The sequence below is a fragment of the Genypterus blacodes genome, unplaced genomic scaffold (genome assembly GCF_046128005.1).
Source record: "Genypterus blacodes isolate CSIRO-AG114 ecotype Tasmania unplaced genomic scaffold, CSIRO-AGI_Gbla_v1 ptg000015l_1, whole genome shotgun sequence".
In the NCBI taxonomy this organism is placed as follows: Eukaryota; Metazoa; Chordata; class Actinopteri; order Ophidiiformes; family Ophidiidae; genus Genypterus; species Genypterus blacodes.
In genome coordinates this window covers 4,528,651-4,545,418 of record NW_027466829.1, presented here as the reverse complement: position 1 = coordinate 4,545,418, position 16,768 = coordinate 4,528,651, and the positions used below count along the sequence as shown (strand labels likewise).

The 16,768-nt window shown below is 49.0% G+C and overlaps 1 protein-coding gene across 3 annotated transcripts in view; it reads right to left on the bottom strand.

Moving 5' to 3' along the window:
* The window catches only part of LOC142988835 (cGMP-inhibited 3',5'-cyclic phosphodiesterase 3A-like), a 73,986-nt gene that overhangs the window by 17,286 nt on the left and 39,932 nt on the right, over positions 1 to 16,768 (bottom strand). For 2 of the 3 annotated variants that reach the window (XM_076138140.1, XM_076138125.1), the window contains 2 exons: positions 7,952 to 8,002; positions 723 to 983 (listed from right to left, as the gene is read on the bottom strand). In XM_076138140.1, the coding sequence (XP_075994255.1) occupies positions 723 to 983; positions 7,952 to 8,002 (312 nt within the window). The remainder of the gene's footprint in view (positions 1 to 722; positions 984 to 7,951; positions 8,003 to 16,768) is intronic. The other variant, XM_076138133.1, reaches the window with a different exon arrangement.

Here is a 16,768-nt window from a genome sequence, read left to right as displayed (position 1 = left end):
ACACTCACACACACACACACACACACACACACGCACACACACACGCACACACACACTGTCTGGCTCTACACATCTGTCATGTTGACACAGCTGCGGCTATGAAAGGGAGAACAGTGCTCCTTGCAGGGCACACACACACAAGCATACACACACACACACACGCACACACACTATTTTTCTTCACTCAACTCTGTGAAAATATAGTGCTTCATCTGATGCTAAAAGGTCAAGGGAGCAGGAAGCGCTCATTAGCCCAAACACGAGCTAAAAGATGAACATATGTGTGGAGCACTTTGTGGTATATAAATCATTTGGGCTTTAATAAGGTGGGCTACGTTTCCATCTAAGGATTATTCCAGCCGCTGGAAAAACATTAAGGAGTCTGCCGTTCCGATTACCGACGTCACGGCTCCTGTGTTAGCTCGTTCCAGCGCCGCACTGCTAGGCTAGTACCAGCATGCGTAGCCTACTGCTGTGTCATGCTAGGTGTAGCTGTGTCTAAAATGTCTGATGAGCAACACTGAGACTTTGTGACTGTCTCCAACTGGCGGGGGACGCTAGTAAGGCTGGAAGTGTGAGATAAATGTTGTTTTTGGGGGGTGAAAAGTGTGTTATTGTGGGTTAAACGTCTTTAAAATCTCAACAGGATTAATCACATAAACGGGGAAACAGCATGAACTTTCACTTTATGAGAGGGGAGGCTTTGACCCTCGTCCCCTTACCTTGGGGAAGGACGTCTTCTCTCCCTTCTCCGGCCCGTCCTCCGAGTCGGAGCAGGTGTATGCGTCACTGAGGTTGAGCAGGGGAACAGGGCGCGGCCGGTGCAGCGGCTGGAAGGTGAGCTGTGTGGTCAGCAGGTTGCTGACGGCGCGCAGCGAGGTGCAGGTGTTGGAGGGCAGAGAGGGGTCGGCCAGCAGGTCCGAGATCAGGCCGTGAGCTTCTCCCATCACGGCTATGTCCACCATTACAGTGGTGCCTGAAGACTGGAGGGGGACAAGGAGACACAAGGACACACATACGTCACTGCTACTGTGGCTAATGGGTGCTGGTGCTAATGAACTGCTGGCTCGCATGCTGTGTGTGTGTGTGTGTGTGTGTGTGTGTGTGTGTGTGTGTGTGTGTGTGTGTGTGTGTGTGTGTGTGTGTGTGTGTGTGTGCGCGCGTGTGTGTGTGCGTGTGTGTGTGTGTGTGTGCGTGTGTGTGTGTGTGTGTGTGTGTGGCAGGTGTGAAAAACTGGTGTGCATGATGTCATCCTCTTTCCCTGTGAGCAGAAAATAGCGTTTAGCGGTGACACCCAAAGGAACCTACGCTTACACATCATGCTGAAGTGAGAGTTTCTTTGTCTCTGCATCTTCTTCTCCCTGTCTCTCCTCTTCATCATATATACAGTATCATATACCAGATAAAACAAAGACTAAATCAAGAATGAGGCCAATAGTACAGCAGCAAAGCCCAAATTCATTTGTGCCTCGGAATCACAGAGCAAAATGCTTCTGACCCAGATGAGAAACCAACACGGCCCCAAAGCAAACAAACAAAAGCTAACAAGCAGCCAAACATAACACAGGAGAACAATAGAGAATCAATGTTGGTTCTGCTACGATGAAAACGTGCGATCCAGACAAGCTTTGTGAAAACGTCTTAGCTGCAGTAACGGATCACGTTCAACACATTTCAGTCTCTTTTACTTTGTGGAGAACTTTACTTTGATTCCCATTAATTAAGACTGAACTGAAGCAACGACCTGCAAAAACTCAATCACAGCGACGTTCAGCTCCGTCACCACGACCGTTTGTCTTAAGTTGTGTGTTTCTGGTAAAGCACCTCCTCATTTATTCCCAAACTTTAGGTCTGACAGTGTCTACACACACACAGATGCTCCTAAACACACACACACACGTGCACACACACACACATTCTGTATTTACATATCAGATTTGTTATTCTGCGGCACGGTCGAGCTCAGAGACAACATTAACAGCTCGGCTAAGCATTCCTCCATGCGTGCTGAATGGCCTCATTAGCGACGTCGCCGCCAGAATCTGACTTTTGACATCTGCACTCCTGACCCCCTCAGACGGCCAACAGCCCCTCGTCTGTTCCCTCCTGTCTTACGGCCCCCGCGGCTTTGAAGACACCAAGAAAAAAAAAGCAGTGAGAGGCGGCCTTGTTTTCGCGTGGCAAAGCCAAAAGTTCACAACCTCTGGGCTTAATTGCTGTGCCCAAGGGCAGCGGAGGAACCACAACCAAACACAGGTCAGTCCCGGCCTGCCAGCAGAATTTATCTAATAAGCACATAAGAGTTCCCGTTTTCCCCAAAGAATGTTATCAGATTTTCCTCCCGCAATGTCCCGTTTCACTTTGACACCAGCTGCCAAGCACCTAGAATGATTCTGTTTGCTTTGGCGAGGTGGCGAGGGGCTGACCTGTCTGCCTGAACAACGCATGTGTGTGAGCACCTTTCATTCGCCTCCGCTTGTGGGAACGGTGACGGTTTCGTGTTTTATTTTCCCAGCGATATCAGATAAGTCGCCGTATTTGCACAGTTTTTCCCTGCGAGTCTGCAAAAATACAAAAGGCGTATGTGCGGGGTCGGGCGTGAATCTGACACACTGGGACCAGAATCCTCCTGGAAAGATGACGACACTACATCGCTCCCTCCCTCCCTTCCTCCTTCCGTCCTCTCCTCTGAGCTCAGCGTCTGTCCCCCCGTCCTATACTCTGCTCTAATGTACGCTGTCGGGATGAGATGTAAACACACAACTCCAGCTCATTTACAGGCTGATTTAGGAGCTGTGTGCAAAAAAACACAGTGGGGAAAGAAAAGAGGCACAGCTGCTGGAAAACAGCTGGCTGCACAAAGACAACAGCGACCCTCAGGGGGGCGCGCAGCATCTCTAAACATTTATACTACACACACACACATGCAGACACACACAATGGAGCGGAGAGTGCACATTGCTTCACTGTGCTTGACTGACTCTAAAACTGGAACTCGAGTGGACATAAAAGGGGGAAAATGATGAATGTGTTTGATTTTGCGCTGTGATGAAGCCGCTTAATGACCGAAGATGTGACCTGGAAATGAAGGTGACGGGAGTTTGGAGCGCAGTTTCAGACACGAACGCAAAGAGACATTGAGAGACTGCAGAAAGACTCAATTATAAGAGAGTAGAGGCTCAACCATCACTGCTCAACTCTACTTATCCCTCTGACGCTGTGTATTCGCTGCACGCCGCCGCTATTCCGCTCAAAATCGAAGAATTCCGTAATACATCAAACTGTAAGTAAGTTACAGAGCGTAATGTCGTAAAGGAGCATTTCCTGTCAGGGTCGGCGATCAATTTCATTCATCAGCCGCGGCCCACCTCTGTCTCAGCAGGCCTCTCTCCCCCTCTGACCTGTCTGAAGGCTCACGTGACCTCTGTCTGCCAGCGTCACCAAAAAAACAGCATTACCACTCATTTTGTGATGGATTACTTTGAAATCCGGCTCAATATTTGTGCCTCGGATGCATCTGACGTGTTTGCAAACTGCATTGCTTTCCATAATTTAATGTATAGCGTTTCTTCCTAACATCGAAGTCTTGAGTTTCCACTTTAAATGGCAAAGCAAAGACAAAAATGGACTGTTTCTGATCACTGAAACCTCATTTTGGTGATTAATGTTGGACCCGCGTCTGATCTGACCCCTGCAGCACTGAAAGGGTTAAATACAAAAGGGCACCTTAACTGTCTTTGTCGTGGCCGGGCAGGCGAGCAGGAGGGGCGGGAGGGCAGGAGGGGCTGGAGGGGCGGGCGCAGAGATCCCTCCACACATTAGGAGCTATTTCTGTGCTGCAGCAGATTAAATGGAGCGACCTCGTGCCCTTGTGCGTGATTGTGACCATTTGGTGTTTTGTGGAGGAGAAGTTCACAGGAGGCAAAGTGCTTTTAAGAGAGACGAGAGGAGGAAGTAATTTGATTGATACCAGCCCTTAAACGCTCCGCTAATTCTCCTAATCCCACCATTTTATGAGCATTACCGATAATGCACCTGTGCCGCCTGCACACTTCACAAAATCACCCCCAAAAACCTGCCTGCCATTTATTTTCATGAGAAAACCGGCTGCATCTGTCTTTACACCATTTCTTGCAGCCGTAGGCGTGAACGCTGTCACGACATCATCACCGCGAATAACAACACCGCACGTGATCGATGCTCTTGGCCGCCTGTGTGATCACAGCTGAGGGCCCGAGTCAAAACAAAGCAGCGATCACCCCCCAGGAGCGACGACACATCTATAGCATAACACGCCTTAAAGTGACAGTAACTTATCTGCTACATGGAGTACAAAAATAAACACCAGCAGCAGTTCCAGCGCGCTTCATGTACACAGCTGACCTTTCTCAGCAGCAGACAGATGCGCTTGCATTTCGGTGCAACAAACAAAATCCCTCTGTCCACTAACAGTTATTAATGGGACACACAGACAGCGAGGTCACATATTTGTAATTTCTGAGATGCTTGGTGCACTTTTAACCCCTGGTCTGGCTCGTCTAAACACAGAATCCTCCACGCCTCCAGTACAACACTGCTGATTCGTGGGCTTCCTAGGATGGATTGTGCAACGTGGAGAAGTTAATGCGCTGCAGAAGAGACGCTGAACAAATCCCTACAGGGTCTATTTGATCCTCTGAGTAAATGCACTTAAAGCTCATAAGCAACTCTTAGGCACACACACACGCACACACATTACATGCATAAGTTGCGACCAACCTCACACTCAAACACACACACACACACACACACACACACACACACACGCTATCAAATCCAGGAATGTGCTGAGTAAGAAGTCGTTTTTTAAAAGCACCTAATTACGCCCTTTGTTTTCTTTTGGGTCATTTAACTTACACAAAAACTCTCTGCATTTTTTTTTGGGCAAAAAAATATGAAGCGTGCAGTTTCCTGTTTCAGTTTTAAGTGTAACAGTCCCGGCTGTATCTGTCTGGATGGGTTAGCTGGAGAGACGTCCGGGCGATGGCGATGCTCCGCTCTTATAATAACACGGCGGTAACCGAAAACTTCACTGTCTGAACCTCCACCGCCAAAACTACAACCCTGACCCCCCCCCATCAGGACTCACTCACTCTGAGCCAGGGCCGGGATACAATTACAAGCTATTACATATTTTATTAAACAGGGGTGAGGTGGTGGAGGAGCGAGAAGAGGAGGAGGAGGAGGAGGAGGAGGAGGAGAAGAAGAGGATCAAAACAAAACAAAAGAATAACTGCCTCATTAAAAGTTGACTGGGAAATGTCAGGACAATTGACCCCGAACATGCCGCCATTCCATCTCCAAGAAGAAGCTTGTTTTTCCTCCCACATACTTTAGGTTGTTTGATTCCAGCAGAGGAGCCAGACTAAGATGAAGAGGAGACGGAGAGACAGGCAGAGAGACAGACAGAGGAGGAGGAGAGAGACAGGGGCCGAAGCGAGGAATGCTGGGATTCCTGAGAGCAGAGAGCTGCAGGGAGAAGGCTGATAAAGATGAATGAGGAGAAGAAGCAGATGGCTGAGCGTTGAGCGATCGATGATTGATCGCAAAACTGTTCAACATGCAGAACGTCCATCATGGATCAGCTGCTCAGCGATGACGTTCGCTTCATAATGTGCCTCCTGCATAAACACAGATTTGAAATATTCATATAATTTAGGAATGCATCTATTAATCGTCCATGAAAGAGATAGATCTTCCATTTTTTCCTGATTGTTGGGTTTATTACTTTGGGAGAAATTGTGTCAAAAATATTGAAACGGTAAGAAATCACTTCAAAGAAATTCCTTCCATATAAACCGTTCTTCCCTGGACTTCATTTTCCCATCAAGTTTTATAAAATCAGACCTTTTAACAAACAAAACAAAGAACACACGGTCTGCTTGAATGGAGGTATTAAAACAAAATCAGCCTTTATTTGGACTCCTTATTCCTCTCTTAGCCCGTTGTTAATGCGTGTGTATCGTTCACGTCAGATCCAATCAGTTCCGAGGTGAAGCACAAACCCCAAAGATCAGGTAGTTAAACATTTTCATCCCAGTCATTCTTGCCCGCAGGAGCTAATTTGAGGAAAAAACACTCATCCATGTCACGACCGGCCGCGGAGCAGCAAAAGCCCGCTGACCTTTCTCATCTCCCAAAGCCACATGAAAGCAACGCTGATCTGAACGCTTGGAAGCGGCTCGCAAAGATTTTGAGAACTCTTTGACGCGACTGAAATGTCACGGCCGGTCCCGCTCATTGACTACTCCTCCAGCCTTTCTATAATTAAGAATAACAGTCACAAGATCTGGGCCCACAGGCCTCCTTTTCTCCCATAATCTCCCTGGGTAATGTTCCAAAACCAATGTGTTTTCAAGTCGAATACAAATATTTAAATAGCTCTTTCCATACATAACTTCACTGTCAATTCCTAAGCTGAAACATCCACCGCAAGCTTTGGAAGGGGAAAAAAAAAAAGAGATGCGGTTTGGAAAATGAGGCTGCTAATGTGTGCATGTTGGCAAATATGACACAGAGCAGATCAATCAAGTGCTCTGGTCACCGGCGAGAGAGCGGGAGTGTGTGATTTACACACACGCTATGAGGTGGCGTGGTGAGGCGAGGAGCTCACCGGCTTCTCCCCTCTGACAGCCTCCTCCTCCCCCCCTCCCCGTCTCCCCCCGGAGGACAGGGAGCCAACACAAGCCTGGACTTATAACGCGTCTCCTCAGGTCTCTTGAACTTTTACAAGATTCCACTGACTAACGTGCGGTGCCCGTCCAAACACAAAAAAAAACCACTCCACTCCGCCTGGCTGCTGAGTCGCTACAGTCACAGTTTGGGGAACAACGCATCAATCAAAATCTATGCGTTTGGCCTCGCAAACCCAGCAAAACACACTGATATGAGCCTTGGACCAGGATAGCAAAGGGTAGACGCGCCATTTCACGACTTCTAAGCCTTGTGAGCGCAGCAGGAAAACACTGTAAGGCTGATTATGGGAGCAAACACACCAGAACACTGTGATTCTTTGCAACTCTAGGAAATTACACAGTGTGTAATTAGATTTGGGGCTTTATCCTACACAGCACAGCTACGACTGCTATTCATGTCAAATCCCCTCATTTCTCCCCGGCGACCGCAGCTCTGCAGCATTTACTGCTCTACCCAAGAACACACTGTCAGCACAGACCCAGCAGCATCTATTCATTTGGAGAGGATATCCGTCTGATAGGGGAACGTGCAGTACATGACACACACATGCACGCACACACACACACACACACACACACACACACACACACACACACACACACACACACACACACACACACAACACACACACACACACACAGGATGGCCATGCCAACAACAAGGGGATTATTTGCTGTTCATGTTCATGAACTCTGGAGTCTTGACCTGTGGCTCCGGAACAGCACAATATATCAATTTCCTTACGCCAGCACACACACACACACACACACGCATTCACAAAGGTAATCTCCAGGATGTGTGTGTGTGTGTGTGTCTGCCCTCTGTAGGTTGTTACTTGTGTCCTCCTTTGTCGTTTCAATTCGCTGCCGGGCCTAAATGGATTTTCTGCGGCGTCTCACCGCCAAAAACCTTCAGAGTCCTTCAGGCTAACAAAGTACAAGAACTCTGGTGGGAAGTAACACCTCCGAACACGCTGTTTAACCGCGGCTACGAGGAGTGTGTGAGGTGGCCTATTAGTGAGAGAGATCATGCTACTTGCTTGCATTTATAAGGTGTGTGTAGGTGAGTGACATCGAGATCAGGGAGTCAGTTCCTGTTGTGTGTTTTGCAGTTTCCTCACAGCTGGTTTTCATTATTGTACATTTCCGAGAGCATTTCGTGTGCATGTACATGTGTGTGTGTGTGTGTGTGTGTGTTTTCTGTGCACTACACTAACCTGTGATCCTCGGGAGCCTCTCTTGTGGTCCCATTCCGAGCGGGGGAGCATCTGTGTGGACAAGACGAGAGACAAAACTGCATTCAAAAGCCCATAGCTCACCATGAAGGAGACACAGCGGAAAACAGCGGAGCAGGAGGAGCCACGCCAGGAGTCGGAGGAAGTGAGGGAATGGAGATGCTGCTCATAAATGTGAAATGGGTTTTGTCTGTTTTGTTCACTTTCCATTAAGCACAGACTTCTAATTCAATTTCACAGTCAGGTTCGGGTTACTTTAGCTCCTATTCACCGCCTGAGGGGCTGCTGGAGACCGAGGACTGTTGTGCCGTCTAATTACCAGCCGCCGTGTCCTCCCGCAGGCCTCGTAAAGACGTTTTCCACTTTCCTCCCGAGTCACCGAACGCACGGGTGGCGGCTCCTGTCACTGATCACGTGCGGCTGCCTGATTTGGGCGGACACGTTGCAGCAGAGCGAGCGAGAAGTCAACACCGCCTCCATTAGAGGATTTCTGGGCCCCGGACGCCGCCGCCGCCGAAGCTCTGACCCGGCCCGCCGTGTCGCTGTGACACACGCCGAGCCGAGGACGAGGCGTAAGAGCCAAATTGATAATTCAGGTGTAATTTACTGTGTCAGTGGAGGCTGCTGAGGTGTGTGTCACGCTGTGAGTCAAAACATTAGGAGAACTGTGTGGCTGCAGTAGCCGGGAGCTGCGGGTCTGTCAGGGATCAGGACGCCGGCGCCGCTGTTTGTGGAGTGCTTTCCTGCACAATACTGGATTTCCTGTTCCTGTTGCCTTATCGTGAGGTTAGTTTGAGGCCTGGACATCAGGACGGCTCCTCCAGCTACAATGTGTCCTTTATAGTCAAGGTTTTGGCAACAATGGGGACAGCTCAACACAATTTGTTGCCCTTGACTGCACACTCAAGGCAGGCAAGGTCTCAAAAATGAAGTGATGGCTAAGATCAAAACTTTACTCCGTGTTTAAGCTCAATATTCTGCATGTGACAACTTTATAAAGGCTTTTGTGGCTTTACACAGCTCTGACCTTAATGACATCGCATGGGTTACTCTCTGTCAGTACTGACAACTGCAAAGCCGCCAAAGCCACAAGCCACTTCTACAGCGACCCGTTTGACGTCAGGACTTTGTTAGAATTTCACAAAAGCCTTTAAACAGTTGCTTTCACTGAATCCTCCTCCCCCGAGTCCAAACAAACTGGCTTTGATGGCTGAAATTGGTTCCCGTCTGAGAAACATCTTCCCCGTCTGATCCGACATTGTTTAGTCGGCGATAAAGACTCTGTGTTCGCCATGAGTCACTTTAAAGCTCCATCATGCAGCATGTCAGCCTCTGCTTCCTGCTGGGTAGATACATCAACAAAGCCATCAGCTGTGTAAAAGCCTCATGCCTCAGATGTAAATGATTGTAAATGATCGTATCAGTATCTTATTCTTTTACGACTCTGACGACATGTTTGCACGTTTACATTACAGGCTCCTTCACGGCCACAACAGCGTCCCGCTCCATTAGACGGTCCTGGTATCAGTGAGGCTCTGCAGGCAGGCACACATGCATAAACAGCCTCTGGGCCTTGTGGTCTTATGTAACCCAACCTTTCATCTCCGTGCTTCGCAGAGAGACGCAGACTCAGACTGCAAAAAGAGTCTCCGTGCAGCGTTTGATGTGGCAAAAAAAAAAAAAACAACCGACACTAAATCAAAGCAGAGAATATATTTAGAGATGAACAGATAACAGTAAAGATGATTTCCTCTGAAATTGCCTCAAAAACGTATGTGGGTGCTACTCGCTCACTCAATCAAACGATCTGGGTGCAGTGGCTCGGTGCCGGTGCGACGCCGAAAACATCAGTAAACAAATCAAGGATGCTGCAAAAAAAGCTCTTAAACTTTAACCTGCTGGGTAAATGTGGAATTAAGGGCCAGAGAGACGAAAGCGAAGCAACAACATCACAATCGGGCCAATAATAAAAACAACAGAAGCAGGTGACATCATTGCTCCTCATACGTGACCCACGGCAGGAACAATATAGAAAACAAGGCTTTGTTTCTCTACACTGTCTGTTGAATCTATCCTTTAGAAATCCCTTAAAAGAAGCTTAACAGAACTCTCTTGAAGGTTTCTCATCTCCTTCCTCCTTAGAAGCAGGAGGAGGCGTCCTGCTTCACTCTTCAGACGTGTGACAGCTCACTCCTGAGAGGTAAAACCACACATGAACAATTCCTTCAATATCTCCTGGTTTTTCATGGACGCCCTCCAGGCAGCATAACACACACACACACACACACACACACACACACACACACACACACACACACACACACACACACACACACACACACACACACACACACACACACACACACACACACACACACACGTCCGGGGCAGGAACGTTTCCAAAATGAATTTGTGTTTTTTGGTCTTAAAGTTCCAGCGCACCTACTGAGAGAAATAACAACTTTGGAGAAGTTATGCCCTTTGTTTCACCCTCTGCTAGATTCATTATGCTGTCCCATAACTCAGAGTAATCCAGGTCTAGCAGTGGCTCTCCATCACTACCAGCAATAGTCTTGATTTATAGGCGACTGAATGGAGACCTTGGTGGAGAAAAATATCCTGTCTTTGAAATTGGAGGTATGTCTTTCAATCATGGAGCTCAGGAACATCTACAGATCTGTTTATGGCTCTCTGGCTTCAGTTTCAGTTCATACAACGCTTTTATTTCACTGTACTTTTATGATCCATGACACTCACAAGAAATGATAATAGTTACTGTATAGGTCCGGATTGCATATCTGCCTTTGAGTAGATGATGTAGTTCTGTTGGCTGGAGCCTCCAACATCCTGCAACACTTTCTCTAACATGCACGGGATCAGTTACCAACTGAGCGTGAAAACCGCTGAGATGAAGGTCAGCAGCTTCAAATCTGCAGCTACGCCTCTCTGCCAGAACATGGTGGATTGCTTCTCTCCAGGTAGGAAGACAGAACCTCTGGCTAGAGACCGAGAGTGTGTGAGATCAGGGAGACAAGAGGGGGGGGAAATGAGTTGAGGTGTTGGGACATGGGGAAGGAACTTGAGGTAAGATCGTTGCTCTCTTGTGGTGATTCAGGCATCTCTTTGGGATTCCTCCTGAGATGGAGGTGTTCCAGGCACGTCCAACCAGGAGGAGACCACCGGGGGATGGACCAAGACTCTGCCACAGATGTGCGCTACATTGCTTTGCTGAACACATCTAAGGGCTTGTTTGTAGATATCCACACCTTTATAATGCACGTTGCCCAAAATTCAACCGTTTCATATTTGTCATACCTCCCGCTAGCTGAACCTAGTCCAGATATCAGGTGACTGGTTGAGCTTGAGTCTATCTATCTTCGGGTGGTTTCACTTGATGTAATGGGAAGGACAGCACTGATGTTATGAAAGGGAAAATGTCAAAAACACAAAGTAAGCAGCCAAAACACAGGCGTACGTCAGCAAGCCTGTGCCAAGTTACCCCCCTCCCCCTCCCCCTCGCTCCCCTGCCATCTCCCTCTCACCCAGAGTGTTAAGAGGACGGCGGCGCTGATGCCAGCAGCCGGCTGTGCCCCGTCCACCATGATGGCTGGGAGCCACAGCCCGCAGCCTCTGAGGTGCTGCATAAACACCACGGTGTCGAAGCACAAACAAACTGCTGGAAGACGCTTGTTGTTTAATTTGCAGCCGCCAATAACCAGTTGAGAACCACTTTCCTGTGGGTGTGAAGTGGTGCGAGCTGCGAGCCCCCCCCCCCCCCACCCCCCTTTTCATCCCATTCATGTACTGAAGTATTCCTTGTGTCACTTGCGCAGGGATCAACCTTGAGGCCAGGTAATGAGCGCCGCCAGCTGTCCTTAAGTAACTCCTCTCTGGCAACGGGGCCGGAAACAACCTTGTCCTAAGATAACTCTGTGCTCGCTCGCTGTGTTTTTACTCATTCATGATCAGGCTTCCATTTTCTCTCTTGCTCTCTCTCCCCCTCTCTCTCTCTCACTCTGCAACTCTCTCACGCAGCCCGCATCCCACTTCCTCCCTCGTTAGTGGCCTCACATCAGCGGGGTTCGCGTGCGTCTACTCGGATTTTCAGTAGTCGCTCTCGCTTGTTAGCGCGGCGGATTTACACGGCGGGGAAGGGAAGACAAAGACAGCAAAGTCCCAACTTCAAGGTCCTCAGAGGACACAGGGTGAGCGAGTGAGCGAGAGAGAGAGAGAGAGAGAGAGAGAGAGAGGGAGAGAGAGTTGAATGAGGTGAACGTTGTGCTGATATTACAGTAAGTTTTGGTTAATTAAGGCCGTGTTGTCAGGAGCAGAGATCAGTCTGCAGGTTTCTCCAATCAGCTTGACCCAAGAGCCTCCGACGGGCAAATCTCCCTGTCCAATTAAACTCACTCACTCAGGGTCTGCAAAGGCCTAGAGAGGCACTCACACACACATCTACACACTGTGCAACAAATACACACAAACACACTCGATTATTTTTCTTATCTGTCAAATATATTCTGGTGTCCAAAGAGCTTTGAGGCAGACGTCCGTCCATGACGTGAAGACGCCATGGGGACAATCTAACGCCCCTGTGTTCACCGTCCACTGCATACTACAACACACACACACACACACACCATACACTGCTCCCCACAGAGGTGTAATCTTACTTTGCTCCTGCAGGTGGAGGTATTCTCATGATTAGAGACGTATACAGTAGCTGCTGCAATCTCTGGGGGAAATGATTGCATGTGATTATGAAAATATGTGAATCAATTCGTTTAAGGGGAAAAATGTGTGTTTGCAGGATGTTGCAGACTTTAGGCACTTTGCTGTAACATCTGTCATAAAGTTCCTGTTTTGGGAGAAATGGAGTTAATTGAGCTCCCTGATCTCCTCGCTGCTCTATTTGAGACCAGATATCCTCTAGTGTTTTCTCCTTTATGCCTATCACAGCGTTCTATATTTAGTATCTGGACCGCAGAGACAGACAGCAGAGCAGGTTTGCTACATCGCTCACAATGTGACAGGCTTTAAGAAAAACCACTCAGGCTGGATTTACATCTGCTTCACACACACATTTAAGTGGGAATCTGGGAACGAGCGACGAGTTTAAACCTTCAAACTTCAGACTTTAACATCCTGGGTGGTAAATGTCTCCAGAAGCTCCTCTACAGCAACAACACAAGGAGAGAGAGGAGAGAGGATCTAGAATCAAAGCGTCTTTAAGGGGGTCCGGTCTAACTCAGCCCGGGTCTCCACCTTTCTCTCCGCCACCATAAGCGCAGCCACCACCCGCCGGGAGAACATGTATACAGCCCTGCCTGCTGAGGTGTGTGTGTGTGTGTCTGTCTGTGTGTGTCTGTGTGCGTGTGGGGGGGGGGGAGTATGGAAAGTCGCTCCTATTCATCTGGCTAATGTTTTACAGGTTTTACTGTGGGGGTCAGTCATGGCGGGTCATTTGCGTCATCGCTGGAGGGAAGGGAACCGTTAAGGTGGGCTGCCAAAGCGGAGGGGCCGTGTGGAGGGAAAGAGGAACACACTTGTGCAGCACGCAAAGATTAACACATGCACACCTAACAGCTCTCATATGGGGGGGAGGGGGGGGCCGTACACATCTGCTCCCAAGCTTACGAGTCGTCTTACACTCCTCCAACTCTCTTTCTGCTCTTCTTCCTTCCCAAACTTCTCCAATTTCCCCGAGTGTAGCAAATGGGATTTGTCATCTTCATCTCGCCGTTTCCCGGGAGAATCGGCTCTTCTCTCAAAGAAGCGTGACGGCTTGCGAGACCTCTCCAGAACACACACACACACACACACACACACACACACACACACACACAGAGAGAGATAGATGTGTCAGTCTCTCTGGGCCGATGGCACGAGCCACCAGGCTGCAGAGACGCTCGGCGGGAGCTCAGTCCCCCAGATTCTGACCTCAAAAAGTCATCAAACGTGACAGCGCCGGGAAACCGAGAATCGGATGCGCGCCAGTCTGCATGCGAGACATTTCAGAGCCTGCAGGAGGACGGGTTGTGTAATCCCAAACACCCCTCCCACCCTCTGGACGACTCTTTCCTGTAGCAGCCGCGTTCCCAGCTCCTGTAATTTTCGGCTGGGTGAAAACGAGGGGATCTGGCCCGGCAGACCTGGCAAGCCCGACCTCAAAACCAGCATGCCAAAGCCATTAAGAGCATAATGGTCCAGTCAGGATTACAAGCGGGGGCCTGGGGAGCTGAGGGGAGAGGGGGGGGCACCAGGGGGGGAGGAGGGGGAGGGCACAGCACTCACTTGTTTGTTTGTTTCCTTTACAAGGCCTCGGCTCTGTCCGGTCTGTAAGGTGCCAGCAGGGCTTTGTGCGGTTTAATTCACGGTCGATTCAAACTGTCCGCGCCGCGTCAACCATAATGGCTCGTCTCCGCTCCGCCACACGTTTGTTTTTCAAGAAATGTGTGGGAGTAAATGGGTTTGGACACTCCGGTCACTTAATAAATCGTAAACTGTGCCTACGGTTTCCCTCGGCGACGCGGGGAGACACTCGCTCACGGCTCCGTGCGTCGGCCAAAGGTGACGGCGCCCTGAGCGTTGATTGGATTAGAAAAAGACCCATCGAGTGCGGCGAGAGCGTTACATCATCGGTTGCGTTATTGCCAGACCGACGCGCTCATCCGCAGAGACGGACGACATTGAGACCAAGTGGCACTTGGTCTCATCATTCGTCCATCAGGCCACTTCCACCCCGCTGAGCCTCAGAGAGGAAATGAGACAGGTTATATTGATTTATACGTCTTCCTCAAAGACTTTCTGTCGAGTTTATTAAATTACACAATGAGAGCAGATACACTGATACACTGAAGCTCCACTATCAGACTGAGGAGGAGGAGGAGGAGGAGGAAGAGAAGAAGACTATCGCTTATGCACACGTCTGAATCAGCAAAAGCTCCCATATGGTCTGTCTGCACTCGTGGAGAGAGGACCACACACACACACACACACACCCACACACCCTCTCCATTTCAGCCGCTTTCACATTTACACTCCCATCAAGATTCCCACAGTCCTACAGTAAACAAACAGATAGCGGCTGACTGCTGGAGCTTTTAAATCACATCCCAGAATCCTTCATAAATCACCAATGAGGACAAATAAAAGAACACACATATAACACACACGTACCAAGTGATGAGTATATATACGTGTGTGTGTGTGTGAGTGTGTGTGTGTGTGTGTAAATTCCATCTTTTAACAAACAGTGTGGGGACATAAATCTGCTTCCTCTTTTTGCAGGTGGAGGGAGTTGTGTTACAGAGTGTGTGTGTGTGTGTGTTCTTGGTTCAGGTCAGCCCCTTGGGCAAGTTTTCCGCCATTAGGTTGTAAAACGCTTGCTTTGTCAGTGAAATTCCCAGAGGGCTCCAGTTTCTCATGTAGAAGGAACGAGTGTATGTGTGTGTGTCTGTATGTGTGCGTTTGAAAGGGGGGTGGAGGGGTGCACAGGGACCAGGGGAGCATGAGCCCGGCATACGCAGACACACACACACTCACACACACACACACACACACAATGCAGTGAAGAAGAGATAGCAGAGATGTTGGATGTTCTCTGGGGGAATAGGCTGCAGGGGCTTCGTGATTGACAGGAAGCCATCTTCCCCCCGTCACACATTCGCCGAGGCTTAAATAAAACACACACACACACTCCGTCTCCTGATATACGACGTGATGATGCTTGGTAAGAACGCTCTGTCCGCTCTGAGGTGCGGTTACATCTCTGGCGCAGGTAGAGTGTGTGTGTTGTGATGTGTGTGTGTGTGTGTGTGTGTGTGTGTGTGTGTGTGTGTGTGTGTGAGATGTAAACAGAACGCTGAGAGGAGAGTGACAGGACGGGACAGGACCACCCAGAGACACACACACACACACAGTATGAAGACATCTACGTCAGACTGTAACATTAGTCTGTTTAGTGCCGCATGAATTTTCACATTTTGGAAAACAGAATTTCCACTTCACTCCATTCTGAGGCTCACATCTTCATCACTGCAGCTCCAGGCAGAGAAACTTCCTCATTCCTTGGTAGATTCTGATTTTACATTCAACAAAAATAAGCGATTTTCTCCCATTTGGTTTCCTTTTCCTGCCTTCCTTGCTTCCTTCCTTTTCCCCTTCTTTCCTTCCTCGCCACTTTAAAAGCATGAAATCCTTCTAAGCTGCATTAACGACACGTCAGCAAAAAACAAAATCCTCTTCACATTCAGTACTTTTGATACTTGACTCCATGTTTACAAACACAAGTTTAGATTTGAAGGCAGGAGACTTTTCCACCATGGTACAAATCTGTTTACTTAAAGTTTGACTAAGTCAGTGCTTCTTCCACCGCTGACTCTCTGCGTGTGTGTGTGTGTGTGTCAGTGTGTGTGTGCTCTGACCTGTGTGTGCATGCAGAAGTGTAACATTTATGCTGTGTGTACAGAATCTGAAACGGCGTAACAGCACAAGCCAGGAACACGACTGAACCACCAAAGGAATTCCAGTCAAACACACACACACACACAAAGCGTTTTGTTTCCGTTTTCACACGTCAGCGCCGAGCGACGGACGTCTGGAGGGAAAGTTTTGGGTTGGGTGGGAGCCGCCGCCTCCACCTACACGCCCGGGCCAAACGGCTGCTTGTTTACCTCGCCATGTGACCGGGGCCTCGGCACATCCAGTGACGTCATCCGGCATTCCAAACATTCATCCGGCCCGGGTTCTCACTGATAGCGTCTCAGATGTGACAGAGGGAGGAGAGATTGCGGCTAT